We start from the raw sequence: 26,796 nt of genomic DNA, 5'->3' as shown, positions 1-26,796 counted from the left end.
ATGAGTGAAGCAAGCCAGCCTGAAGTTGAGACTCCACCTTCAGTAGATTTAAATGAAGCTTCTTCTAGCATAGTTGCAAGCACTGAAAACATTTCCAGTTCACCTACCTCAGAGATACCTCCAGCCTCACAGCCTGAGTAAGCGTTTTTATTTTATTGTTTTGGTCTTTGAGAGAATATCACTTACTCTGTTGTTAAAAGGGTTACCTTTTCAGGTTTAGTAGGGATAAGACTAGACTGCTACACGCTATTTTTTTGCTGTGCTTAGGTTTATGGTGTCAATGCTAATGGAATATACTATCTTTTAGTCAGTGCGTGGCTTGAGTTGTGTACTTCCCTGAAGTGTCATAGTATTGCCATTGTCAGTTTCTAAGCTGCTTTGACAGAAAAAATCCAATGCCCTTTATGTGCTAGATAATCTGTACTATAAAAGCCCTTAGGTCTTTACCATTAGGATTTCTGTTCTCTATTCTTTCCTTCTGTCCTTGTTCACAAATGTGCTTTCACATCTGTGATAACAAGCATCAAGGCTGCTTCAGTGATGGCCTCTGGCTTCATTAAAGGAACTTTGCAGGATTTTACTCCAGGATGTGTATCAGAGCAGTTTTAAATTAGTTCTGATATTGAGAGTTTTGATGAAATAACAAATTTTAGTACAAAAGCAGCCAAGACAGTTTATAATTCTGGTACTTAGTAGTGTGTTGCAGAGCTACCTCTGCTGCAGGCAGTCTTGAAGAGTTGATGTGCTTAGTTTTGTTTCCCTTGTGGAATGCTGTGTTATCAAATGTGAACAGTAGTATGGAAATTAATGCGTATATACTTCTAGGTACTTTAACTTCAGGGCTTTTTAATATATGCTAAGGGGAATATATTATTTTGATTGTCTGCTGGTAAAGATCTAGTATTTTGGTAGATAAAGATTTATGAAAAATGAAGTGGTCTTCTCTTGTTCTTCGGTGGTTTGGGTTTTTTAAGAGTCCAGTTTTTCTGGTTTACTGAATTTAGTTTCTTTACCATAGAAAAGGTCTGGAAATCTTGTCTGCTGACTGATTTTTGTCTAGTCTGCTAGGGGTAAAGCTTAAGCATCTTTTGGTACTTCATAAGTGTCTTAATTGCAAGTCTTGGAAAATGAAGCTTCCCATATTCACAGGTTTTATAAAGTGAAACTGGAATGTTACTTCAGTGTGTTTCTTTTTATAGCTTTTGTTGACTACTGTACTGTTTTGTTTGTGAAACATACTGCAAGTCCTACTGTTGTCAGGTCTTAGAAGGAGATTCAGGATCTTATTGTGATTTGAACATTCAGCGTGGTATCTTGTTATTTTTGAAAATAGTCTTGCTGTCTCTGAAGACTCAAACTATGAAACAAATGAAAATGGAAGCTTGGTTTGGAGCACCTGATATATTAATGCTTGGCAGTAGTGTTCTGACATTGGTACCATTTACAGGATGAAAGGGTAGAATGAGCATAGAGATACGTATTTATACACTATTTCAAACTTCAGTTTAGCTTTAAATAATAATAGGTGGTCTCTTTTGTGCAGATTAATATCCAAAACAGTTAACAAGATCTTTAAAAAGACTCAGTTGCATTTTTTATCTTTAGACATCATATTTGCTGTTTTAGATACTGATTCCTATCAGTGTGACAAAGTCCAGCTCCCCTAGGTGTTACCATTCTGATATTCCAGCAGGATCTCTTAGTCAAAATATTCTGGAATTAATTTTGTTCCAAACTATTTTTACTTTGTAATGAATCTCTTTTTAGAACGGCACTGGTTTTAGCTATCCTATCCAGACCTAATCTGTGGAAAGCGTCTTGAAAAATAATCTGAGCTCCTCTTCTGGCTGCAAGTAAAGACAGCTGCCATGCAAAGTGAGCTTGAGAATGCACTTTAAAAAATAAAGCTACTAACAAATGAAAATATCCAAAAGAGAGGGAGCCCTACAGCTTTTAGGCTTGTGCTACTCGCCTTATGCCAAAATTAGTTACTTGAGGCTGGTCAGGTACACCCTGACATCAGGGTATTTTTAAGTTCATACTTGTCCCATATTTTATTCAGTTGAATAGTTATTCATACTGTCATCTGTCCACTGAGATCAAGAATATGTGGAGCTTTTTAATTTTAAGTGTAGTGATCGACCTTACTTCAGTCGTTAAAGTGTTACATGCAGAGCTAAACTGTGTGCATCTTGGATGTGTATGTTTTGAGGCATTCAGAGAAAGTATTCCCTGTTTGTAGCCAATAAATTCTTGTATTTGTAGCGTTTTGGGCTTTGCAACATAGCAAAAAGTCTTGAATACTTATGAGTTTCTTGTTTTATGCTGTGGGAAGTTTTATAATATGACAGGTCTAAAATTGGCTCCCTGTGTTTGGTATGGCTCCTTCTGTTGATGATTGTAGCAGTCAGGGAACCAAAAAGATGCCCTTTTAAGTTGCCAACGTGCTGTTTGTGGTTTTGCAGCTCTATATCATGATACTGGATTAACCTAGTTTGCTGCTGATGTTGAAGAAAGCTTATGTTGAAACTTAGGAGGCAGAATAGAGAATAGGAGGCAGAACTCGTTTATAACCTTCTAGATCAATATGAAAGTAATCCCTGTACTAGAGAAGGGAGGAAAGTCACAGAAGTTATTTGTCCATCTTCTCCCCGTGCATCATTCTTAAAGAGTGTATTAAAGAGGCTTTCTTTTCATTTTTTGCCATAGGTTTTGTCTCATGCAATGCATTCAGTCTTTCTGGGAGTGAGGAAGTAAAGCAGTGGGCAGATTAGCTAGTTTGGGCTGTTGATACAGGTTGGATAATGGTCTACTGGGTTACCTCATTTTTATTACACTAGTGGAAAAAGAAAAATCTAGTGGAAACGAAGTCTGGCTGGCTCTACTGTATATCGTTATGCCACACCTTTTCTTTCTGGTTTTTAGCCAAGTTCTGTTGTGACCGCTGCCCATTGACTTGGGAAAATTAAGAGCTTTTAGTGATGGTACTTAGTCTTGTGCTTGATTCCTTTGTTGAAGGGGATAAGAAAATTGCTGGCAGTCAGATGAAGCTGTTCTTAGTTTGTAGTGATGGGAAAGATCATCCATTGCAGTATGGTAAGATGTTAGATGAGAGATCTGGGAGATGTGGGAGATGAGAAGCTAGCTTTGAGTTCCTTTGCTGGGACAAATAGGCTGGAAAAGGAAATTCTGTTCTTGCATGGGTACAGCTGAGAGTGCAGTTCCACAAGTATAGAGTACTTCATTCCTCTTTTCTTAATTATGTCTGTGAGACTGTTGCTTTTTAAAAAACTTTCAAATATCTTTAGTTATGTGGTTGATTATCAGGGTTACTTGTATTATCAGAAGGGTAAAAAAAGCATGTTATTTCTTTCCCTTCAGTGCAATAGAAAATTCCCGTGCTGATACCCCTGTAGTCAGCTCTAGTGAAGCTGAGCAGTCAGAACCTGACTGTGATATTGGTGGGACACTTGAGGCTGACCCTCAGAGTGAGCCTTCCTCTTTTGTCAGTCCACCAGAGAGGTGAGTATTGAAGTAGGTTGTGAGTGTGAATAATTTAAAGGTAACTCTTCTTTTCTGTCCTGGCCTTGCAACAAACATTTGCATGTGCTTGCTTATCTACCTATTTGTGTCTGTTTAATATTGCATATGGCTGAAAATGTGATCATTTTGTAGGTCGTAATACTCTTAAAACCTTCAGCCTTGCAGGTCAACATATAGAGAACATATCATCCTCGCATGGCAAAGGAAAGAAGACAAAATCTGAGTTTGAGTCGAAAGTTTCAGCAGCTGAAAAAGGGGCAGATGAGCAAAAATCTGCTCTGAACGCCTCGGAGAACTTAAAAAGGGAGGTAAGCAGTGCTGATATCTACTCAGTACACACAGAAGCGTAATGACCTCTGTTAGCTTCTCACCTTTGTTAAAGATGAGTGATATCTGTCACATTTCTGATTGCCACTGTATAAATGCGCAGCCATTGCATTTTGAGCACTCAGTGTAGTTCTGATATTGCTGTCTCAATAAGGGTATAATGAACTGGAAGAAAAGGGCAGCAAGGTTGATTCACAGAATCACAGAATTTTCAGAGTTGGAAGGGACCTCTAGAGATCATCTAGTCCAACTCCCCTGCTAAAGCAGGATTGCCTAGAGCATATCCCTCAGGACTGCATCCAGGCGGGTTTTGAAAATCTCCAGAGAAGGGGACTCCACAACCTCCCTGGGCAGCCTGTGCCAGTGCTCTGTCACCCGAACTGTAAGGAAGTTTTTCCGTGTGTTGGAACGGAACTTCCGATGTTCCAACTTGCACCCATTACTGTTGGCACGGAACAGTTTTTTCTGAGCTAAGTCTCTTGAAATATTTTTGGGAAATCAAATAAAATTATCTGGAGCAGAATCCAGAAGAAATGTTTGTCCTGTAACAGTTAAGTTGGGATTTCCTGTAGGATGCTGTAGATGATGAATTTTTTTACATAGGTTTCAAAAAAAAAAAAAGAGAGGGTGGGTTGCATGGTCCAGGTAAGTTTGTAGAAGAGAAGTATGTGGGTTGAATCTTGACTGAGTCAGGAAGTTCCTGAGTAGCAAGCAGATGGCTAGAGGCAAAAATGACATTTGGAGGAAATGAAAAAAAAAAAAGTTTTGTGTGGTTTTATTCTTTCCTAGGTATCTTGTTTGGCCACTGTTAAAGTGGGATACTTAGCTAGACAGGTCTTTTATACTTAATTGTATGACTGCTTTTATGTTCTTACTGTGAGGTACTTCCCAAAGCTTATGTTTTTTAAATGGGTAAAGAATGACCTAGGCCATGGCAATACAATTTTTTGCTATTTCAGGATCACATTTAAACTGTCACTAATAACTTGAATAACTCTCTCTTAAAACTGAGAAGTTTTTCTCAAGATTATGGAACAGAGTACAGTGTGTCTTAAAATAATTACATGCAGTCAGGAAGAGTCTTCTAAAGAACTTCCTACAAACAAATTGGTGTAAACCATTATTAAAAAAAAGTCAAGACTTCCTTTATTTAACCTAATGCTTTTAAGACTGCAATTTAAATAATTACGTCATTGGCCTGATGTCATGGTTAAGAGCATGATTTGGCATTGCTTACTCAGTCAGATTTTGACTTACCACTTTTGTCATAGCCTAAGGAGGATCTAATACCCTGAACTTTCTTGGGAGAGGAAGATATGGGGGGTTTTTAGGTCCTCTCACTTCTAAATATATGTGGGGATATAATTTTGTGTACGCCACATCTAAAGTTCTGTCGCGGTGCAGTCATGGAAAATTCTGATGTCACTCTTGTCCAAATAAGTGGGTTTGGTGTTTTTTTGAGGGCTTTCAGCTATAGAACTAGATGTGAAATAATTCTTGCTTTAAGTGCAGAGAAAATGTCAACCTACAAAGCAGTCATTCTGGAAACTACCTGTAAAATGTTGTCTACAAAAGAACCTCTACGGTTGAAATGGTATAGCATATGGTTAACTTAAAAGGGTTGCTGCTTTGCCAGGCAGGTCCAAAACATGATTTATTTGATTATTAAATGTTAAATAAAAGATTTTAAAATAATATCTAATTCTGCTAGTTTTTGAGGTGTTCAGAAACTCCAGGGGACCTCTGGAGTTCTGTTGTGACCAATGCTAATATTTGAAGATTTCTGCTACAGGGAAAACTTTTCTCCTTAGGACGAGGAAAAGCAAAATTCTTGAAGAAAAAGCAGACCTTTTATGAGACAGAATGCTTATGTTTTACTTAAAAAGTATTAGTTTAGCCACAAAAATTACCAGTATCTCAGCAAAAGAATCTGTGATTCTGGGAGGAAATAATCACATGTGTTTTCTGGCTTGTGAGATTACCTAGGCACTAAGTTTTTAACATGGGTCCAAATGAAGTATCTGCTATTAACTTGGTGAGACCATGCTTGCTTTTTTTTTTTTTTCCCCCAAGCACTGAAGTTCATCTTTGTTTTCATTGTTGGTGCTGAAAAATATTCAGAATTGGTGGTCGCTCTTTTGCAGAAAGACTACAAGAAAACAGGGGAAATTGACCCTACATCAGTGATAACTCCAAAGGACCCTGGAGACATTCCAACATTTGATGAATGGAAGAAGAAAGTCATGGAAGTTGAGAAAGAAAAGAGTAAGTTCAGGATTCATTCGTTTGGTCTAAATAGAGACCACTTTTGTCTTGTGTCAGATTTGAATAGTGAAACTGTCTCAATTTGGAATGCAGCCTGGAACATCATTTTTCTACTAGAACTACATAATTAATAGCACTTATTATGTAGAAGCAATGAGCGTAAGTTCCCTGAAAGTGAAAATACTGTTTGTGGTTTGATATAGTATCAATGTTCTTGTTCCTAGGTCAGTCAATGCACCCTTCTGCTGTTGGTGGGCAGCATTCCACAAAAAAAGTCCAGAAAAATAGAAATAACTATGCCTCTGTAGAGTGTGGTGCCAAAATTTTGGCAGCAAATCCAGAGGCAAAGGTAAGCATTTACTAATTATTACTGTACATTATTTCAGTTTACTCTTACACAAGAAGTAGTACGAAGTACACATAAAACTGAACACTGATGTCTGAAGTAATCCTTTATTTCTATGTTTGTGTTTATTGTGATTTTTCATTTCTAAAAATGGGACATAAACTGTCCCTTTTTTAAGAGGGATTGCTATAGAGAAATTGATGTCTTTTCATGTGAATGTGGAAGGGGGAGTGGAGTCTACTCGGTACTGAAATCGAACAACTGAACAAAGTTGTATTAAACAGCTCACGATAGTAATAATTTGCTATTTCCCCAGAGTAGTATGGGATAATATCTCCTGTATATTATCTTCCTTAGAATGTTGTGAAACTTGGTATTAGTCTACATAACTAATGTAAAACCGATTTTCAGAGCGGGGGGAAAAACCCTTGGTGCTGCGTTAGTATGTACCACAGTTTAAAATACTAATTCTCTTCTTTATACAGAGCACTTCGGCTATTTTGATGGAAAATATGGACCTTTATATGCTAAATCCTTGCAGTACTAAAATCTGGTAGGTTACTGAGGTTTGTTTGTCTGACAGGAGGGGTTATGGTTTTCCATTTTGATGGGACTGTAGGTATCCTGTGAGACTGACTTATCTTTGGTGTGTCTCTGCCTGAAATTTGTGTGTAAGGAACTTTGACAGATTTAGCACTAGATGCTTTATTATGTCCCCAGTAGAATTCTGTCTCTGGTATTGAGAAGTAAGATTAAGGGGATAACTTTATTCACTTCATAATTATGCAAAACCTACAAATCCTAATCTTACAGAAGGGAAAGCACTGAGTGTTCAAGTAAAGATTTTGGTTTCTTTCCCCAGCTGTCAAATAATTATAGGACATATGATTAGAATTTACCATATACTAACTGGTATTTCAGGTGTAGTTTAAATAATGTTTGGTATCCTTAGTTTTTAGTTCTGTGACTCCTTGCCTTTGAGTACAAGATGGATGAAGCTTTTGTAGCTGCAGGTGCTATCTAGAGTTAATAAGCTACATACTCAGGTAACTATCACTAGTGATTTTGAAGGGAGCAACAAGTGGCATCTCCTTATTGTACAGTATTTTTATAGTGTTCTTTTATACCTAGTGAAGGATGCAGTAGCAAGGTAAAGGACTGAGGATTGACATCGTAGAAGGAAAAGTGCTTTTTTTTTAATATTTCCTTTTTGTCTTAAAGGTTTGTTATTGAGCTCTGTGAACCAGTCCAAGTAAAGCAGCTTGACATTGCAAATCATGAATTATTCTCTTCCACTCCAAAAGACTTTCTGGTGTCTATTAGTGACAGGTATGTTATCAAAACCCACCCTTCTGAATGAAAAATGAAATAATAATTGTGAAATGAATGGCTTCATAAAACATAGTCTGTGTATGCCTCTTAATGTGCAAAGTGTAACACATTGTGAAATTACATGGATTTTCTTTGGGTATTGTCAGTTAATAGCTTTTTGCCTATGGAAAAGGGAACTGTGAGGGCCTAGAATACATGGCTTGAGTTCTTTCTGTGCTTCCTGTGTTTTTTTTCCTCTTTCCCACCTTAAAAATGAAAAGGAAAAACTTGTTGAAAAATAGCAATGAAGCAGCAGAAATCATACAGCAGCTAGGTAGTGGATGGCAGATTATAAAATGAGCATTTCTTAACAGAATGCCACTGGGGTTGTGGGCTGTCTCGTCCCTTGTCATTCAGACCATTTTCTCATGGCTTAAGCTGTCTTCAGTGCTGAACTCTGTCCAAACCTATCCGAATTATTTAAAAAGAGGAAAAAATAATAGTAGTACACCAATGAGGAACTGGAAGGGGTAAGAATACTACTGGTTGGCCGAATAGCTGGTTAAAGGGTGGCTTTATCATGTTTTAGGCAATCTTGCACCCCCACTGCTTTCTGGGAGTGAGCAGATTATTCTGGTATGTGAAAGAGGAGACGTTCACACAGTGCATCAAAAAACCTCACTTTCTTCTTCAGCGCTTAAAGCGTGTAGATTCTGATTTTCAACACTTGGTCTGTTGCCTAGTTCTAACTCTGCTTTGCTCACAGTTTTTTGGGGTTTTTTTTTGAGCTTATTTACACTAATATTTACAATCTGTCACTTGTGTAATGTTCTTCAGTGTTCATCTGAGGTGACTTTTCAGTTCCAGAAACTTTACTGTAGGCTGGCTGCATTTCAGGAATTGGATCCAGTATAGAGTTTTGTCCTTCAAGGGCTTGCACACTGTTTTAAGTATGTGAAGAGGTACTGCTGAGGTTTTGTGTTGGGACTAGCTTTATCTTGCAACTCTTTCCATAAAAAACATATTGCTGCTATCTTGCAACTGAAAAAAAAGTCTTCTGTGAGAAGGTGTTTTGGGAAACTTCAGTAAATGTTTGTAAACAGTGGGTTCTTGCATTTCAGTAGCTGACTCCATTGTTTATTTTCTAGGTATCCAACAAACAAGTGGATTAAATTAGGTACTTTCCATGCCAGGGATGAGAGAAATGTCCAAAGCTTTCCTCTGGATGAACAGATGTATGCAAAATATGTTAAGGTAACTTAACACTGAAAAAGCATCCACGCTTCTCGGGGAAGGAAGGGATGGCTGGGCTTACCTTGTATAACAGAGCATCCAGAGAAATGTATTATCAAAGCATACTTTACCATCAATTATACTAATTTCGTTAGTGGCCCTAGTGTGATTTCCATGTAATAAACCCTTGTCACACAATCACAAGTATGTCACCTTCCTCGTAAAAAGGTAACTGAGAAGATCTTGGGAAGCACCTATTACCTTGTGTCCAAGTACATACTGAGTTGATATCTGAATTAAGAAAAATCCAGACAATGTTCTGTTCTATTTGACTTAACCAACTTCTCCTGAATGTAAGATTAGAAGTATTGACCTATTTTGTCTCTTGGCTGTACCCACTTGATTATATATAAAATATACATACACATATGCACTCCCTGGAGCACAGATTAGAATGTGCATACTTCTTGATACTTTTGTGCTGTATTCTGCTATATAGTTTTAAGTGGATCTGAAAGAGTAAGCATTTGGATTCGAGTCTATTGACGAGAATCAGAAGTGCAGCTTTGCAGTTATTCAGTTGTAATTGCAACTCATGCAAATTATTTAGGCTTACTGCTACTGGAGCACTTGCCATGATCTTTCTGCCTTCAAAATAAGTTGCAGCAAGCTATCGTTACTCAGGAGAATCAGAGAATAAAACTCCATAAATAATGTAGTACTTGGACTGGGATAAAAGCTTTTGTGAAAATACTGGGATGTAGCAGAGGTTTAAATTCAAATAAAATACAGACCTTTAGGTCCTCTCCAGTGATGTGTTATCTTTCAATTATGGTGCTGCCAAAAAAAAAATTTGCTTTGTGCTACTGAATTATGATTTGTGCTTTCATGAAGAAGTAGCTATGAATGATAGTTATCTAACTTCACTACTCAGAAATTCTGCATGAGTCACAGGATAAAGATTTCATTTATTTTTAATTCTGCTTTCTGGCTGAATTAATGCCTTAAGGTGGCTGGAATCTTACTTGTCACTGAAGTTCCAGAATTATACTAGATGCTTCAACACTTAATCCCTTGGTGGATACAGTGTTCTGCCTTGCATAATGTAGCATGGTAAAATTTCTCAAAGGGTTGTTCTTGTAATGTTTTTCTTTTATAGGAGAAAAAGTAAGCAAGTTCTGAGTGTGCCTAGTCTACAAAAGTTTGAGTCCAAAAACTTTTTCAAAAAGTGTGATTTTTTTTGAAATGGCTTAACGAACTTAAAAATAATTGTAAGAGTGCTTTTATGGGAATACTTATCTTGATCTCATGTGCGGATTGTTATAGTCCTTCATTGGTAGTGTCTACATAATGGTTTAATAAATGCATTCTATACTTGCAAATTAATTTAGATTAAATATCAGTGTGTAGTTAAGTTCTCACTAGAAATACACAGATGACTGAAGCTTCCAAATGTATTATCAGATGCTCTATACTTTTTCTTCCTGTAGCATTTCTGTAAATTGAAGCATGTTATATTGAACTTGAGGCAGTGGCAGTACACAGAATGCATGCTATGAAGGGTTTTTTTCCTTTTGAGTCACTTTCTGTAATTGGTGCTCTTTAAGGGAAAAAACTACTCTTAGTAGATTTAACACACTTCAGTATTCTGTCTGCAATCATGCTGCCTGGAAAAATTGAATAATTGGTTAAGTTCATTAATAAAACACTTGTTGCATGTTACCTTCTGTCTGCGAGGCACAAGGGCGAAATGAAATTTTGCTGCCTAAGGCAGATGTAGTAGTAGTGCAACTTTATCCTTCGTAACTTGTCTTCTTAGGCATTTATAGTACTGAATTAAAAACAACACTCTAGTTGCCTGTGGCATGTGTTCAGCCTTTGTACTGACCATCTTTTTTTTTTCTCTTTTCCTTTCTCTCGCTTCAGATGTTCATCAAGTACATAAAGGTTAGCAACCTCTTCTTTTGGAATGATGAATGCATGGGGCTTGGGGTGTTTTCTACTAAGGCTCAGCACTTTAATGCATGGCAAGAACAAATCTTTAAGTCTTTTCTGTTGTGGGCAATCTACAAATCCTTTAAGTAAACAAAACTTGCAATTTTAAGATTGAATGTATATGTTAAATGAACTCTTGACTCTGTGGGTCTCCTGGAGTTTTATTTTAAGTATCTTTTGTTCTCTAGGTGGAGTTGATATCGCACTTTGGATCGGAACATTTTTGTCCTTTAAGTCTTATAAGGTAGTATCTTAAGTGTTTTGTCTTTCTACCTCCTTGCAGTGAGGATTAGTGTGTTGTAGTAATAGATGGGCAACAGATTGTAGTTTCCAGTTTATTTAAGTTAGTTGGAAATACTGTGAATTGAAGTAGTTACCTAACTTACTGGCTGCGTAGCATGCTTCACATCTGCTTAAAAGAAGCTTTGAATCTTTGTATGTGGTTCTCCAGTACGTAAGGAATAGTTTATATTTGCAGGGGAGGTGTTAGGAAACAGGAGCATGAGCAGCCTTATAGGAGGACATGAGCACTTCAAGGCTGACCAAGTGAAAAAAAAAACAACAAGTAGTGAACTAAAAAGAGCAGGTGTGGTGGGTGCTTTTGGGAAGCTGCGGTGTTGCATGGCACCCCAGGTACATACAGTTAGTAATGCCTGGAATATCTAAATCAGAAGAACTCCATGTGTGTAATTCAGAGAATAATCAACCTCTCTACTGATCCTAAAAAGCCAATTTCTGTTCCCCTGTCAAAGCTATGTCAGGATTTGAACCTGGAAGTTCTATATTATAAGCCAAAGCATGTTTTCATTTGATGAGACTGCTTTAAATTGAATTGATTTTATTTGGTGTCGGCAGAGCAGCTCAAAGACAATATAGCATGCCAACTGAGGTAGTCATGAATAGATACTCCTAAAGTTATTCAAAGGTGAAGCTGAAGAGGAGGTGTAAGAGCTCATGGGTAGCTTAAGACAAGGAAGTCTGGGTATGAGTCCAAGTTAAAAAGGAAGAAAATTCTCTTTGGAATTACTAGAATTACAAACAGGATCTTGGTTTTGGTGCAGCACTTGAAAGCATGCCATGGACTTTGTGGATACAAGTTTGAGAAAATGAGCATACCTTCTGCTTGTTCTTGGTTAACTGAAGGCAAATATTGCTTATCTAATGTATTTGCTACATATTATATAATGTTAATATTTATTATCTAATTATCAATTATGTCAAGTAATTACATGACTAATACTAGGTTTTTATTTTAAAACTTTGTTCGTAGGGTATTTGGTACTAGCATGGTTGAAGAGTATGAAGAAATAGCTGATTCTCAGTATCAGTCTGAACGACAAGAACTCTTTGATGAAGATTATGGTAAGCAAATAATTTCTGCATTTCTAGCCTTTCAGGCATGTCTTGTGCTAGCCTCATGGCTTGTCACTTCCTGCATATGATAAATTATTTGATTGTGAAATTTACTCTTAGTCTTGTTGATAGTATTTCAGCATTTCTGGCCTTATCCAACAATCATTCTAAGTTTTAAACTATCGTAACTATTTGGAGAGTTACTTTAAAATGCTAGTAAAAAAAAAAATCTCTATTTCACTTGGCAGGCTACGCAATATCTTCATGTGCTCACAGTAGTAAAGAATAACTAAAATAATAAAAGCAGCTTACACAAAACAGCTTTATTCTTAGGGTCCATAGGCCATTTCCTGAGACTGGTTGTATGATCAACGCTGCAAGCAATTGGGAAGGTGCTTACTTGGGCTTACAGACTTTGTGTTTAAATAAAAAATAAGTGAAAATGCCTGCCTGCAGCCCGTGTGAGGAGGAGGGGGAAGAACCTTTATACAAAGCTCAATGAGCTGTTTGCTGCATCTGTGTCATGAATCCTGGGGAACTGTGACGCTTGAACCCTGAATATCTTTGGGTTTCTCATTGTGTGGAGCTTGATGTTTCTGTATGTGATCTCTGACCTTTAACTTTATTTCTGTAGTTTTGTTTTCACGCTGTCAAACCAAAGTAGTTAAATGGCATGTTGAATCTTGAGGTTTATTTTCTTTGCCCATGACACATTTAATTTTGATAGTCATAAGTGTTCTTCTTTATACATAGATTATCTATTGGATTACAATACAGGGGAAGAAAAATCTTCAAAAAATCTTCTTGGTTCTGCTACAAGTGAGTATTGTTAGAAAAATTATTGCTGTGCTGAAACAAAATGAGGTAATAGAAAGTAGAACGACATTTTGTCATGCAACAGCTATGACTTATGTATTTTTCTGCTGAAACAACTTATTGTGATTCCTATTTAATTGCATGGGAATAAATAGTAACAGTTTGAAGTTGGCGTATCATTCGGAAAGTGTTCTAAGAATACAGCTTTCCAGCTCTAATGATCTCTATTTCTTGGAAACTTTGCTTTCTGTACTTAAGGATCCTGAGCACTTAAAATAATACGAATGTTACATAGGAACCAGTACTAAAGTGCTGTAGAACTGTAGCTATTCAGAACTTGGAAATCTGTGCTTATTCAAGCTGCCTTATTTTTAGGAGGCCATACAAAGATTTACTTTGTACAACTTGAAAGGAAGTAATGGAGAACACTTTCTGAGAAGGGTTTATGTAAATATTGTAGCTTCTATGTTCTTCATAAGACCTATATATTTTTTTTTGAGAGAGAACTGATGGTTCTTGACTGTCTCTTGTCACTTTTCCATTGGAAAACCTCAAGGTGTGGGGTTGGTTTGGCTGAGAATATTTGAATATTCAGTTTCAATGTTATTCTTAACTGCTGAATTATTTAGAATAGTATCAGTTGTCATATAGCTTCTTCTAAAGAGCTCTTACGCTGTACCACTCTTTTTTCTGTCCCAGGATTATTGCACAGTTTAGTGCACTTTTCAAAGGGGAAATAGTGGAAAAGACAGTTTATTTCTAAACATTAACCTCTCACAGATGAGAGAAAGCAGTATATTCTTCCCTGACACTGCTTATCCCTTACCTTTGACTTTTGAAGTTTCAATTTTCAAGCTGTCTTGATGAGGTGTATTCACATGTTCTGTCTGCAAGTGCTGTATTGCAAGCTTTTTTTGTTCGCTGTCTGAAAAATGAAGCGACTTTTCTATTGGTTGTTTTAGAGTACTAAAGCTAAGATTAAAAGATATGAAACACCTGTTACTGATAGTGCTATAGAAAGACAGCTGAGCACTGAAACATTGCAGTGATCATTATTTAGTTCTGGCTGGTGGATCTCATTGAGACCTTTCACTTGTGGCAGGGTAGTCAGAGTGTTTGAGTGTTGTTTTTTTGTGCTGGGTTTTTTATATGTGCATGCTTCGACAAATGTGATGGACTTCCATTTTGTGTTATTTCTCTTAAGTAGACAGTTATACAGTGAGGAAGAGGGTCCTCTGAGGAGCAGATAATGGGATTCTCAGACATTTGATCTCATAAGAAGTATTTTGCAGTCTTCTGCTAGTGTAACCTGTGGGGGCAGCTCACTGTTCTTCCCGCCTTTCTCCTAGACTTGGCAGGCTTCTATACCAACCCTTATTTCTCACTCTTTTTTTGGTTTCTCTATCAATAATAAGAAACCATTCATACTTCAAGTTTAACATCTTTTATTTATCATGACTTTTCAAAGAATGCAGCCCCAGATAAATAATGTAATTTGGGAATGTAGTTTCTGATGCATTTTGGAGGAAAGGCAGAACCAAGGTTTTGAACAGAGCTTCCTGGAGTCTAAGAAATTTATCATGGCTACTAAAATGCATCTCTAACTTCATGAACTTAACCATGTGACAAACAGTAGATGTATGTTGGGAGGGGGCGACGGAGAATTGGACTAAATTGGGCCAACTTTTGAGGGTTTATAATAAAGCGCTCTTTCCCTTTTTTCTTCTAAATAAACCTGGAAATGCTGTTTGTTTTCAATATTAAGACCAAAGAGTTAGATGTATCTAATGTATCTGCCAATATAGAACAGACCATCTTTGCATTTACTTCTGTGAATTTTTTTGGGGGAAACACTTTTCTACGTAACAAATCCTTAAAAAAAATATATATCTAAGCCAGATTTGTGGATATTTGTTACGGTTTCCTTCCAGTTGCCTTGACTAATCTAGATTGCATTCAAGTAACAGTTCGTAAAGTGTAGACTTTCTTCTTCAAATCTTAAAATATTTAGAATTTATGTTGCAGCGGTGTCAGCCAAAAGTAAGATTTGGGATTAAGGAGGGGAGGTATGATGCAAAATGAGAGTCCAGCTTAATTTGAATGAATCCGTAGTTTTCTGTGTCTGTCCTGCTGTGGACATCCTCTGTTCAAAGGCAGAATTCTTGTCTTGCTCATTTAGCAAATGACACTTCTTGACTCACTTCTTCAGTCCTATTACAACAAATGATCCAACCTGTCTTTATTAGACCTCCTCCAGACGCCTTTAGAGTGTTCAAGCTCTGAATTTCTGGCTTGGGACCTCCTTCAGTGGTTCACACACTCAGATTGTTAGAAAATTCCATGCTTAAATATTCTTCTGTTTGTCTTACTGTGCCCTAGTTTCAGTGGACTAACAATCAGTGAATACTTCTCACTGGTGTGAGAAAGTCTATCTGCTAAAGGCTAGATATGAGTTGTCAAATACAGGTTTCTACCTTACAAACTTACCCTTTAAAAGCAACAGATGCATCCAGTATAATAGAATGACCAGATTTTTTTTATGGCTTTATGCTGTGATTCGTTTCAAGCAAGTGTTACGAAATAGCATGTTGCTCAGTGGTGCTAATCTCGGGGCCCTCTGAATACGTCCTTTTTGATTAGCTGTTTTCTCTTTTAGATGCTATCTTAAGTATGGTGAATATTGCTGCTAATATGCTTGGAGCCAAAACTGAAGAGTCGTCTGAAGTTGAAGGTATTTTTTTTAAGATTAAAAGTATTCTGGAAAGTTTTAATTTGGTTTTGTTTTGTTTAATTTTTTTGTGTGGAGTTGGATGATGTATGTGTAAATGACTCTTTTCACCTTTTATGGCATACCTGATTGGTGCTATGGAATTCTGTTCTACTTTTCACAGTCAGTAGGATAAAAGAATGCTGAACTTGCTGGGAAGGGAACCCATACAAAGTTAACATTTGTTTGTTCAGCTACGTTGGGAGAACTTTACTTTGTGTATTGCCCAGCTTCAGCTGTAAAGTCTTAACTTGCTGCTTCTTCCTGGAAATACTTTGAGAATCTCCATAACATTGTATGCATAAACTGTCAGTAGCACTTTTCATTCAAATAACTTTGTCTGCAGTTGATTTGGTATGGCAGTTAATAGTCTAAAAAAAACCACCCCAAGAATGCCCCAAAATTCATTGAAAACAAACATGGTTCTTGAATTCTTGTGTTCATTTTTTTCTCTTCCCTTCAGCAGGGAACAAAAGCGTGTCTGAAAATGTCACTTCTGCCCCTGCAACTTCAACAGCTGCACCAAGACTGCCTGAACCAACTCCTGTTCCTTCACCAGAGTAAGTGATTGGTGTAGGATTTTTTTTTTCGGTGTGTTCGTAGCAGAAACTAAGATGAACCAGTCTGGAATCTTTGGTAGTAGAATGCTTAGATATGGCGTGCTGCCTTAATGAAGTAAAAAGGCAAGTATTTGGTGAAATCTGTAGTATGGTAATGTACTTACCGGAGAAATTAGTCACTTTAGTTACTGTTTATAGCCATTTTACATTATGATATGTTTTGTTTTAACACTTGACTAAATGTCAAAATGCATCACTAACTTTTTCAATTGTTTATATTACTTGGTTTAGAAGAAGTAGGAGTGTTTTGCTGTTGACTATTGCAGATTTCTTGGGTGGAAACTGACTTAATATTATTCCAGGTTTTGCAGGTTGTCTCCTGCAAGGGAGACTAATTTGGAATGTAAGTTGTATTGTTGAAGCTTCAGTTAAATTGTATTGAAAAAAAATTTTATGCTAGAAGCTTACGTTTTTTACTAGGCTTTCCTTGACGAAAATACGTATGCAAAGATAGGGAATTAGGTTAGGAGGAGTTGTATATAGATGTTCTATGGGGTTTATTTCAGTTGATTACAATTGACCCCACCTGGAGTACTGCATCCAGCGCTGGAGTCCCCAACATAAGAAGGACATGGATCTGTTGAAGCACATCTAGAGGAGGGCCACAAGTATGATCCGAGGGCTGGAGCACCTCTCCTATGAGGAGAGGCTGAGAGAGTTGGGGCTGTTCAGCCTGGAGAAGAGAAGGCTCTGGGGAGACCTTATAGCGGCTTTCCAGTACCTAAAGGGGGCCTACAGGAGAGCTGGGGAAGGACTTTTTACTAGGGCACGTAGTGATAGGATGAGGGGGAATAGCCTCAAACTAGAAGAAGGTATGTTTAGATTAGATATTAGGAAGAAATTTTTCACTTTGAGGGTGGTGAGGCACTGGAACAGGTTGGTCAGAGACGTTGTTGAGGCCCCATCCCTGGAGGTGTTTAAGGCCAGGCTGGATGTGGACTTGAGCAACCTGGTCTAGTGGGCGGTGTCCCTGCTCATGGCAGGGGGCTTGGAACTCGATGATCTTCAAGGTCCCTTCCAACTCAAACAATTCTATGATTCTAAAACCACCAGAGGAAGTTCTAACTTACAGAATTTCTGACTGTGTCCAAACTGGCTTTTGGTCACTGGAATAAGCTTAGCTAATTTTCTAAAAGATCCTACTTTTTCAATCTTCCAGAGTAGGCATGTAAAACTGTTGAAGTAACATCCCGTCTTGACTCTTTCATTGTAGACTTGTTACTACAGATATTCCACAGATAGATAAAGAGCAAGCAATTGTGGATTTGACAAAAGAAAGTCCTATTGTTCAGCTAGTACAAGAGTATGAAGAAGATACAAGCCAGTCAACAGTAACCTTGCTGCCCAGTGATGATCAGGAGGAAGAAGCATCCGCATGGTTTGAACTTGAGACAGAAAAGTACTGCTATGACATGGCAACAGCATGTTGTATTTCCACCTTTTCAGAATATCTGTTTAAATGGTGTTCAGTTGCAGTAGCCATGCATCGGCAGCGTAGTAAAACTGAAGGTAAACAGAGGCAAGATTACTCTGCTGATGTTCAGCAGCCACAAACGGATCTGACCGAATCTGTACATATGTCAATAGAAGAGCCTCTGCCTGAGCAGTTAGACAACAAAGTTGAGAGACCATCTGGATCTACTGTTGCAGTTGACTTCAGCAGTGTGGTTCATGAGGAGATCGGTAATGAAACCACAGATTTGATTGAACTGGAGCCAAGCCATCCTCAAACTGTCTCTCAATCCCTCCTCTTAGAAGTTACTTCTGAAGTTAAGCCATTGCCAACAACAGACATGGTGTTGCAGCCTGCAAAAGGAGATGCAGGCCAGGTAGCACCGAGGGTGACTTCCCAGGTGGATATAACTGAGATCAGTACAGAAATAGAAAAGGCTGAGAGTTCTATTGCAGAAGAAAAGCCTGTAGCTTCCGAGACCATTGTGGCCACCGAGGTAAAAGAGATGAGCACAAGAGAGGCTATTGCTACTCCAGTGATTTCAAAGCTTCCAGAGACTGTTCTGCAGCCTGAATATACAGTGGGCACGTTAGCCGGTGATGCTGAGGAAGGAAAGGAAAGCACTCCAGAAGTGCAGAAACCTGTTTTGCCTCCTATTGAGTCTTCTGTATCTGCCGAAACAAAGGATGATGATCAGGCAACTGAAGAAGCTTTAATGGCGATTCCGGTCTCTGGGGGACCGCAGAGAACAGCTACAGACTTCTATGCCGAATTGCAGAATTCAACGGATCTAGGCTATGCTAATGGAAATCTTGTTCATGGATCTAATCAAAAGGAGTCTGTCTTCATGCGCCTTAATAATCGCATAAAGGCCCTGGAAGTAAACATGTCTCTCAGCAGCCGTTATTTAGAAGAACTTAGTCAGAGGTAAGTCTGAGGAAGACTGGTAAGAGTCTACCAGATGTAAACGTGATTTTAGCCAACTATACAAAAAACCATACACATACAGAAGGTAATGCAGTGGAAGCTGAGTATAATCTAAATCATAGCATAAAGCTTTATGGAAAATAGAGTAAAGTACATAATCCTAGGTATCTTACTGGAGACCTAGATGTCTGTGGGTGGCAAGGGTTCCCATTTCTGTATTTCAGATACAATTATGCTGTGTGTTTTCTTTGAGGATTATTGCTGTGGGGTTTTTTTAAAAGGATAAAGTGTTGCCAGGATGTAAGCGCTAATCCCATCCATAATCCTTTCAACAAAAGGGCGCATCCGCCTGTTGCTGTAAAACTGAACAACGCAGCCCTGCAGTGCCTTCTTTACTGAACTGATTGTTTCCACTTAAATTACTGTTATCTGTAATAACTCTTGTTGAAGAAGGGAGCATGGAGAGGGAACCCAGAATTTTCCGAGGGATGTATGTAAATTAATCTTTATCTGTGATGCTCCTTAGCCGTAGGAGAATCAGGGAAATCATACTGACTTCAGAACTGGTTCCAAAGAAGGGGCTCTTTGTTATATTTACTGTTGTGTTTCTCTTGGCAGTCAGTATTTTGTAGAGAATTTTCCACAGTGAATTCTAGTCAACTGGTGCTAAGCTTTAAGGTATTGAGATAGATTTGACTTTAACCTTGGAAAAAACCCCACAAAAACCCCAGGAAGAGACACATCCCTGTTTTATGTTTGAAACTTAAATGGAAACAAATACCACTTGACGTTTAAATAAAACTTCTTTAGACAAAGAGAAGCTTTCCCTTTGCATAGTGGTATTTCCTAAAGACAAATCTAGTGCTAGGAGTTATATGAACTGGAATTTCAGAACTTTACACTCTGTTTTAGGTACCGAAAGCAAATGGAAGAAATGCAGAAGGCTTTCAATAAAACAATAATAAAACTTCAGAACACCTCAAGAATAGCAGAAGAGCAGGTATGTTTTTCTGGAGTACTAAAGTGTTTTTGTGTTTAGGAAAGTTTACTTTTAAGAAAGAGTTGCAAGGAGGTGCAGAAATTCTTTCAATTGAAGATTTTTGTTAGCTGCATATCTGCCTTTTAAAAGCAACTCCATTCTGTGCTTCACTTCTTTTTTTCTTTTTTTCCCCTTTGTAATAAATCTTTAGGTATGTTCCCAGTTGTTTTAGAATAAAGCTATTTTCAGGTCTCTCTTCCTGATTTTTGCATTGAAGAAAAAAAATCAGTTGTCAGCTGGTAACAGCTAAAACTCTTAAATGTCTTTTCAATGAAAAGTTATCCAGGTCTCTTCCAACTCCTTGTTTCTTGGTTGTAGCTGCACTCAAAACCATTTTTTTTAACTTTGTTTTTAATCTCTGACTTGAAGTATGGTTAGTCAATTGCCCTAATACTGCTGACAAGACCTAGCCTCTAGAAAGGGAGAGGGGTACAGTAACAAGTTATGCCAAATTTGCATTTGAAAGCGTAGTGCATGTAACAAAAGCTTTAGTTCATTCTTTAAAATGTGATTTAAGGAAGTGGGAGCGGAAGGAGGTTTTCCCTGATCTGCCATCCTAGCTTTCCTGAGCAGCTGTGAAATATAACATTAACTGCAGTGCTGTGTAATCACTAAAGCAACTATGCACGTGGCATAGCAGGCTTAATCCCAAACTATCTGAAAACTTCTGAAGTGCAGTCCCCGGCCTGTAGTTTGTTCATCCATCAACAGTGAAGAAAATCGCAACTTTCCTGAGATCATATGCGTACTCTTTTCTGCTTTTCTTGAATAATATCAAAAGCTGGTCAGTTTGAGCTGCTCCTTTGGGTTAACCTCCCCAATATTCTGCTCACCTTTCTTAATTTCTTGTAGGATTAAGAATCCTCTTAGGGCTCTTTCCAGGAAGATGATAGCTGTAAAGTTCTTGTTCCTGGCTGGCTTGGGCTTGTGTCCTTAAGTGGCTGGCTACCTGGTCCCAGAGCAGAAGCTATGCATCAGCCATTAGACTTTAGCGCTGCGTGGTCACCTGCATGTGTATTTTGTAACATGACAGTACTCAACTTCCTGATAGCCATTGCATGGTGCTGGCTACTTAATCTGCCTTTAATGAAGATAGCAGAAGTCACTGTAATGAAATGCACTTGGCATAATGTTACAAAACGTTATTTGATAAGTAAAAATGTTGATGTTTTTATGTGTGTATATGACTAATGCTGCTTAAGCAGTTTCAAATGTTATATGAATGTTGTGTTGAAAACAATGTTGACTAGGTCATGTGGCTGCAAAATGCCTGGCTGTCTCGGATAGAATGCTAACTTGGTACATGTGAGAGTATATGATATTGGGTACATGACGACTAAATAGCACGGCCATGACTCTCTTTAATACAGGATCAGCGGCAAACAGAAGCAATCCAGCTGTTACAAGCACAGCTCACCAACATGACGCAGCTAGTTTCCAATCTGTCAACAACTGTGGCGGAATTAAAACGTGAGGTAATTATAGTTCAGCAGTGTGGCACAAGAACTCAAAGGAAACAGATGCATAAACATATCTTAATTTGAAGAAGCCTGGAGTCTTTAAATGAAGCTTTTCATTTGAGAAGTTGTCTGTGGTGTTGCTTTCAGCCTACTTTAGCAGCTGGCCAAGGGAGGGAAGGAAAGTTTGAGTAGCTTGAGCTGTCTTGGGCATAGCAAGATTGTAATAATTTCTACTACAGCCCTGTTAGCCCCATGATTGTGGTCTTGTCCTGGTTTGAGGACAAGTCTGAGCTAACGATAAAGGTAAAACTTAGTTGGAATAACTTAGTATCTCAGCCTTCTTGTAGTGCGTGGGAATTGATGTTGTTCTATGAAATGATTCTTAATGAGATTAGAAGAGTAACCACTGACTTTGAAATGGCAGTAATGGGGTTTGTAGCACCTACAGCATGTTGGACGTGTGTCAGAGGGAATGGTGAAGTTCATGCTTCAAGGACTTTTCTGGCACTTGCTGTGTTATATAACCAGTTGCATTGCATGGCTTTGTTACACAACTTCAGTAAAATGGGATGCTTTGCAGTGTCTGGCACTTATGTTGTCCACTTAAGTATTAAGACTCTTGCCATAGGAGGCTTAGTGCGCAAGAGCGTACTGGCCACTGTTAGAACTGGGCTGTAATAACAAACGAGTACATGGAGGGTTGCACTCTTAGCTACTGAATGGCAGGCTCACATGGCTAAGACACCCTTCTTTCCCCTCTGGCTGTTGTGATCTTTCAGGATTAGGGGAATCTTGGCAACAGTATTAGGAACACATTCTCTCAAATGTTTATGTTCTCCAGCCTTGGATTTCAAACAGTAACATAAACATGACCTTTTTTTGTGAGCATGTTGCCAAAGATATCTCTTGAACTGTTTTCTAACACTCAGTGAGACTCCTTCTTTGATGCCTGGCTGGCTAAGCTGCTGTTCATGGGTGCTGTTGTTTTAACCAGGACTTGACAGTGGTGATCATCAGGGTATGTTAGATGAGTATCCTGGAATTTGAACACGTGGCTTTCCCTGAACTCAACTCTGGTCACCCGAGACTATAAGTCTGAGAGACTTGCTCATTACGAAATGGGAAGTAGTGTTCCTTGTCTTTTCTGAAGTCATTGTATGACTTCTAAGATCTTGGTGTGTTTAAGATTTTTTTTATGGGAAAACTGTGCAATTCACTTTTTTAAACATTATCTGGAAAATACCCTTGGATTTCAGCTTCCATGTAATTCTAGTAAGCTTCATCTGCCAGTCTTCAGAAATGAACATACTAGGAAAAAATCCTTCTTCTCAGTTGTGAAATGGAAGAATATTCAGAAAGATGAAACTCACTGAATCAAGTGAATATAATTGTATTTATGCTGTGAAGTACTGCAATGTCAGCTGATGAAAAGCATCACATAAAATTGAGATAGTAGTATATCCATGTCAACTGTAAAACAGAAGTTACTTGCTTATACACTTTCTGAAAGTAATATACTTTCCGTAAGATAGGTTTGAAAGCTATTTGCAAGGAGCAGCTGCTTCTTTAAGTTATGGTAGTACCATAGTCAGTGACATCTTGTCCTGTGTTACCAGCTAGTGATTTTCAGCCTTCACTCCTTGAGTGCTGTGTAGCCAACAGACTACATCGAACCTATGAAAAAATACTCAAATTTGAACATGTGTTTAGTGAAATTGAAGGAAAGTAACTTGAAAACATGTCAGTTGTGTTCTTTTAAAGAAATTAACCTTTAAAACAAGAGAGTAATAGTATCATTAAATTATTCTTTGTCTTTAACAACTATAACAAATTCTTCCAGGTTTCTGATCGACAAACCTACCTTGTGATTTCGCTGGTACTGTGTGTCATTCTGGGCTTGGTGCTTTGTGTGCAGCGGTGCAGAAGCACATCTCAGTTCTGTGAAGATTACCTCTCAAAAATTCCCAAAAGTAATCACTACCCTAGCCCCAAAAGGTAATGTATTTGTATTTGAAACTAGATTGTTCTTGCAGCTTTTATTTGATGTTTCCAAAATCTGCTGGGACTGGCACATCTGCTTTAATTTTGAGTTTTCTTTCTGCAAACTCCAAATTGCTAGCTAAGAGCCATTACTGCTCTGTAGTAACACTCTCCTAGGAGCATTTTGGGGCTACTACTCTTAACATGCCTTGATAGCTTTTTGGCAAAGACAGTACTGTGTCTGTTTGCCAGGCTTTCTTGGCACCTGAGTGAATGACTGATTTGGTTCTTCTGCCAAAGGTGTTTTTTAATAGAAAAATGTGTATGACAAAGTCCTGAGAAAAATGTGTTTAAAAAAGCTTTGATTTTTTTTATTATTCCACCCCAGATGTTTTTCCTCCTATGATGATATGAATTTGAAAAGAAGAACTTCTCTTCCACTGGTCAGATCACAGTCTTTTCAGCTAGCTGGTAAAGAAGGTATTATTCAAATATGATACATCTAGTCTCTAGTGTTACTCTATTAGTGCCATACAATGTGCGTATTACTGTGAGTGTATGAAAATGTAATCGCAGGTTAATATCAAAGTACGCTGGATTTTCATAGTTCACGTATACGTTCTGTAGGACTGGGTGCTTCATGAACAAGTCACCAGACACTCAGAGAACTGTGCTAAATTACGCTAAAACGTTGAATGTAGTCTTTGCATTTGTAGAGTATAAACAATAGTGGTTTTGGGGTTATAGCAGTCCATGCAGGCATTCAGGTCTGCAAAGCTATAAAGCTTGCGGAAAGTGGTATTTATTTTTTTAATACTATATGTGGGAAGTCTGAATGCCCTACTTCGGAGAAGTCCTGCTAGCCTGTCTTTGAAACTTGGCAGATATTTAGGATCAAAACTTACCACTTATAGTAAGAAAATTTGGACTATTATCTTGGTTTGGGTATAAGGAGTGATAGGTCTTTTCCGTATTTGTGTTACACTTGGGACAACTGAGTTTTGATTTCTTAGGCCATCATAATCACACAAAAACAAAAGTGCAGATTATAATAACTACTAAGTATGCAGCTGACATGGCTTTTCTGGGTGCAGCAAACTTGCTTCACAGGTTTTTGTACTGTGAGCAAAACTGCATGGAAACTCATGAGTCTCTATTGTAACATGTTCCCAATTCGACTATTTTAGGCATAGACCTACGTTTTTGCAAAACCACTCTTTTTCTGAATTCTCCCCTGCTTTGCCTTGGAAGAATGATTTACAAAGCCCTAATGGAGGAATGCCAGACTGGTCTCATGTCAGTCTGAACATGTGCTTCCTTGATAGCTACACATGCTTCTAGTATCTGTCCTGTCCTGGGCAGGCTGCACATTGAACACCATTATATTGGTAATAGTTTGTTTTTGTAGAAGCTAACTTCTATTGACTCTTGTTCCTTTCCCCCTAAACTCTGCACCTCTCCTATGGCCTCATCTATCAGGAGGTCAAGTGTGTATCACTGACAGCTGCCATGGCAGCACAGAGGAATTTCTTAGTGTTGGCTTCATTTTCAGCGTTCCGTGGTTGTACCTCCATTAACTTATCGCACAGTTTTGCTCCTGTTACAAGTGGAATATTTTGTCGTGCTGTTATTTATTTAGAATTGTGGTGTTCTAGAGCTGGCAGTGTCAGGACTGCTAAATTTGTGTTCCCTCTCTTACAGTGGATCCAGAGGACCTGTACATTGTAGAACCCCTGAAGTTTTCCCCAGAGAAGAAGGTACAGTGGCTGTAGGGAAGGCAGTCTGAGCTGAGCATGTTTCTGCCGGCAGGTGGTGCATGTCTCAGCTGCTCTCCCTGAGCCGGTTCCTAGGCTTAGTTTTTAAGCTCTGGTTGCCTTCCAGAACCTAACAGTTTCTCTTTTTACTTGTGGTTTCAGAAAAAGCGTTGTAAATACAAAAGTGAAAAAATAGAGACTATTAAGCTGACAACAGAGCCTCTGCATCCAATAGCCAATGGGGAAATTAAAGGAAGGAAGCCGTTTACGAACCAGAGGGACTTCTCTAACATTGGGGAAGTTTATCACTCTTCGTATAAGGGTCCTCCATCCGAAGGAAGCTCTGAAACGTCATCGCAGTCTGAGGAGTCCTATTTTTGTGGCATTTCAGCGTGTACAAGTCTGTGCAATGGACAGACCCAAAAGACAAAAACTGAGAAGAGGGCTATAAAACGAAGACGGTCTAAAGTTTCAGACCAAGGGAAGTTCATAAAAACTCTAATACAGACTAAGTCAGGGTCAATGCCAAGCCTGCATGACATAATCAAAGGAAACAAAGATATAACAGTGGGAACACTTGGTGTCACGGCAGTTTCTGGACACATCTAAAACTAGCTGAACTTCTCAAACAGGAGAGTGTTTGTTCGTTTGAGAACAGTCTGTGGTATTCTGTGGGAGGATAGTGGGAGACGAAGAGCTCAACTAATTGGAAAGTATTCAGAAATTTGGTTTCTGCCTTTTTAAAAAGATGGGATTGTGTCAATCTTGGCTATAAGCTGCAGCTTTACAAGGCTGATAATTTCCTATAAGAACAGCTTGGGGGGAGGGAGGGCAGGGTTCATTTTATAAAGGTTTTTTTTCACAGTTCCTGGGACAGATTTTTTGAAACCCAGTTTGTTGGGTGGAATAGGGATAAAAGCCTAATCCTCTTCCTTTAGCTTTGTTCCTATTTCTTGCACCTTCCCATATTTATGTGCCTTTTGTCTATTTATAATGCCACTGGAAGAGGGGAGATACAATTGTTTGTCATTTGATTTATTTTGTAATTTCTCTAGCTTTTTTTGAAGATGCAACACTACAGTGCTGTAAAGGGACATGTGTTGGCCTTCAGCTGGACTCAGTAATGTGGACTGGATACTGTAAAAATACTAATAGATGGACTTGCCTGACTAGATTCTGGTTTTGCAAACTCGGTTGACGAAAATGTCTCACCTAGGGGTGGTAATCATGTTTATTTCCACCTTCAGTTACAAATCAGAGTTGTAGTCTGATGTACTAAATGAATGACAGTTGCTCTTTAGGATTTCCTGTGTACGATGGGATCTTAGGCTGGTGAATGCATTTGTTATCTAAATTGCCTGCTGTAGTTCTCTGAAGGAAGTGAATGGGGAACTCTCATGGCTTCTGCGCTGAGAGTTCAGGAGAAGGCCTGGCTGAAGAATGCGAGGGCGAGCTGGTGCAGCTGGGCCGCTCTCCGAGCCAGCTCCGCATGCGTTGAGTTTGCAAAGCCTTGAAGTCTGAGCAGTCAGGCTGGTTCAAAGTGGGTGTTTCCATAATGTTTGCTTTTGTATTGGCTAACAAATGTGCAGTGTTTGTATGGTTGGTAT

General features: G+C 38.4%; 1 protein-coding gene across 1 annotated transcript; it reads left to right on the top strand.

The window, feature by feature from the left end:
• SUCO (SUN domain containing ossification factor) lies at positions 1-26,579 on the top strand. The gene is made up of 20 exons (XM_009892818.1): positions 1-137; positions 3,382-3,522; positions 3,701-3,851; positions 6,015-6,135; positions 6,360-6,484; positions 6,967-7,034; positions 7,703-7,810; positions 8,941-9,046; positions 11,209-11,264; positions 12,291-12,382; positions 13,127-13,192; positions 15,846-15,920; positions 16,420-16,516; positions 17,790-18,956; positions 19,869-19,956; positions 21,366-21,470; positions 23,296-23,450; positions 23,824-23,915; positions 25,137-25,192; positions 25,352-26,579. The coding sequence occupies exons 1-20, from the start codon at positions 1-3 to the stop codon at positions 25,796-25,798; spliced, it is 3,453 nt and encodes a 1,150-aa protein (XP_009891120.1). The 3' UTR covers positions 25,799-26,579.
• Positions 26,580-26,796: the final 217 nt, after the last annotated feature.

This window comes from Charadrius vociferus, unplaced genomic scaffold, assembly GCF_000708025.1.
Source record: "Charadrius vociferus isolate BGI_N301 unplaced genomic scaffold, ASM70802v2 scaffold39, whole genome shotgun sequence".
NCBI lineage: Eukaryota > Metazoa > Chordata > Aves > Charadriiformes > Charadriidae > Charadrius > Charadrius vociferus.
This window is presented reverse-complemented; position numbering and strand designations above follow the sequence as displayed.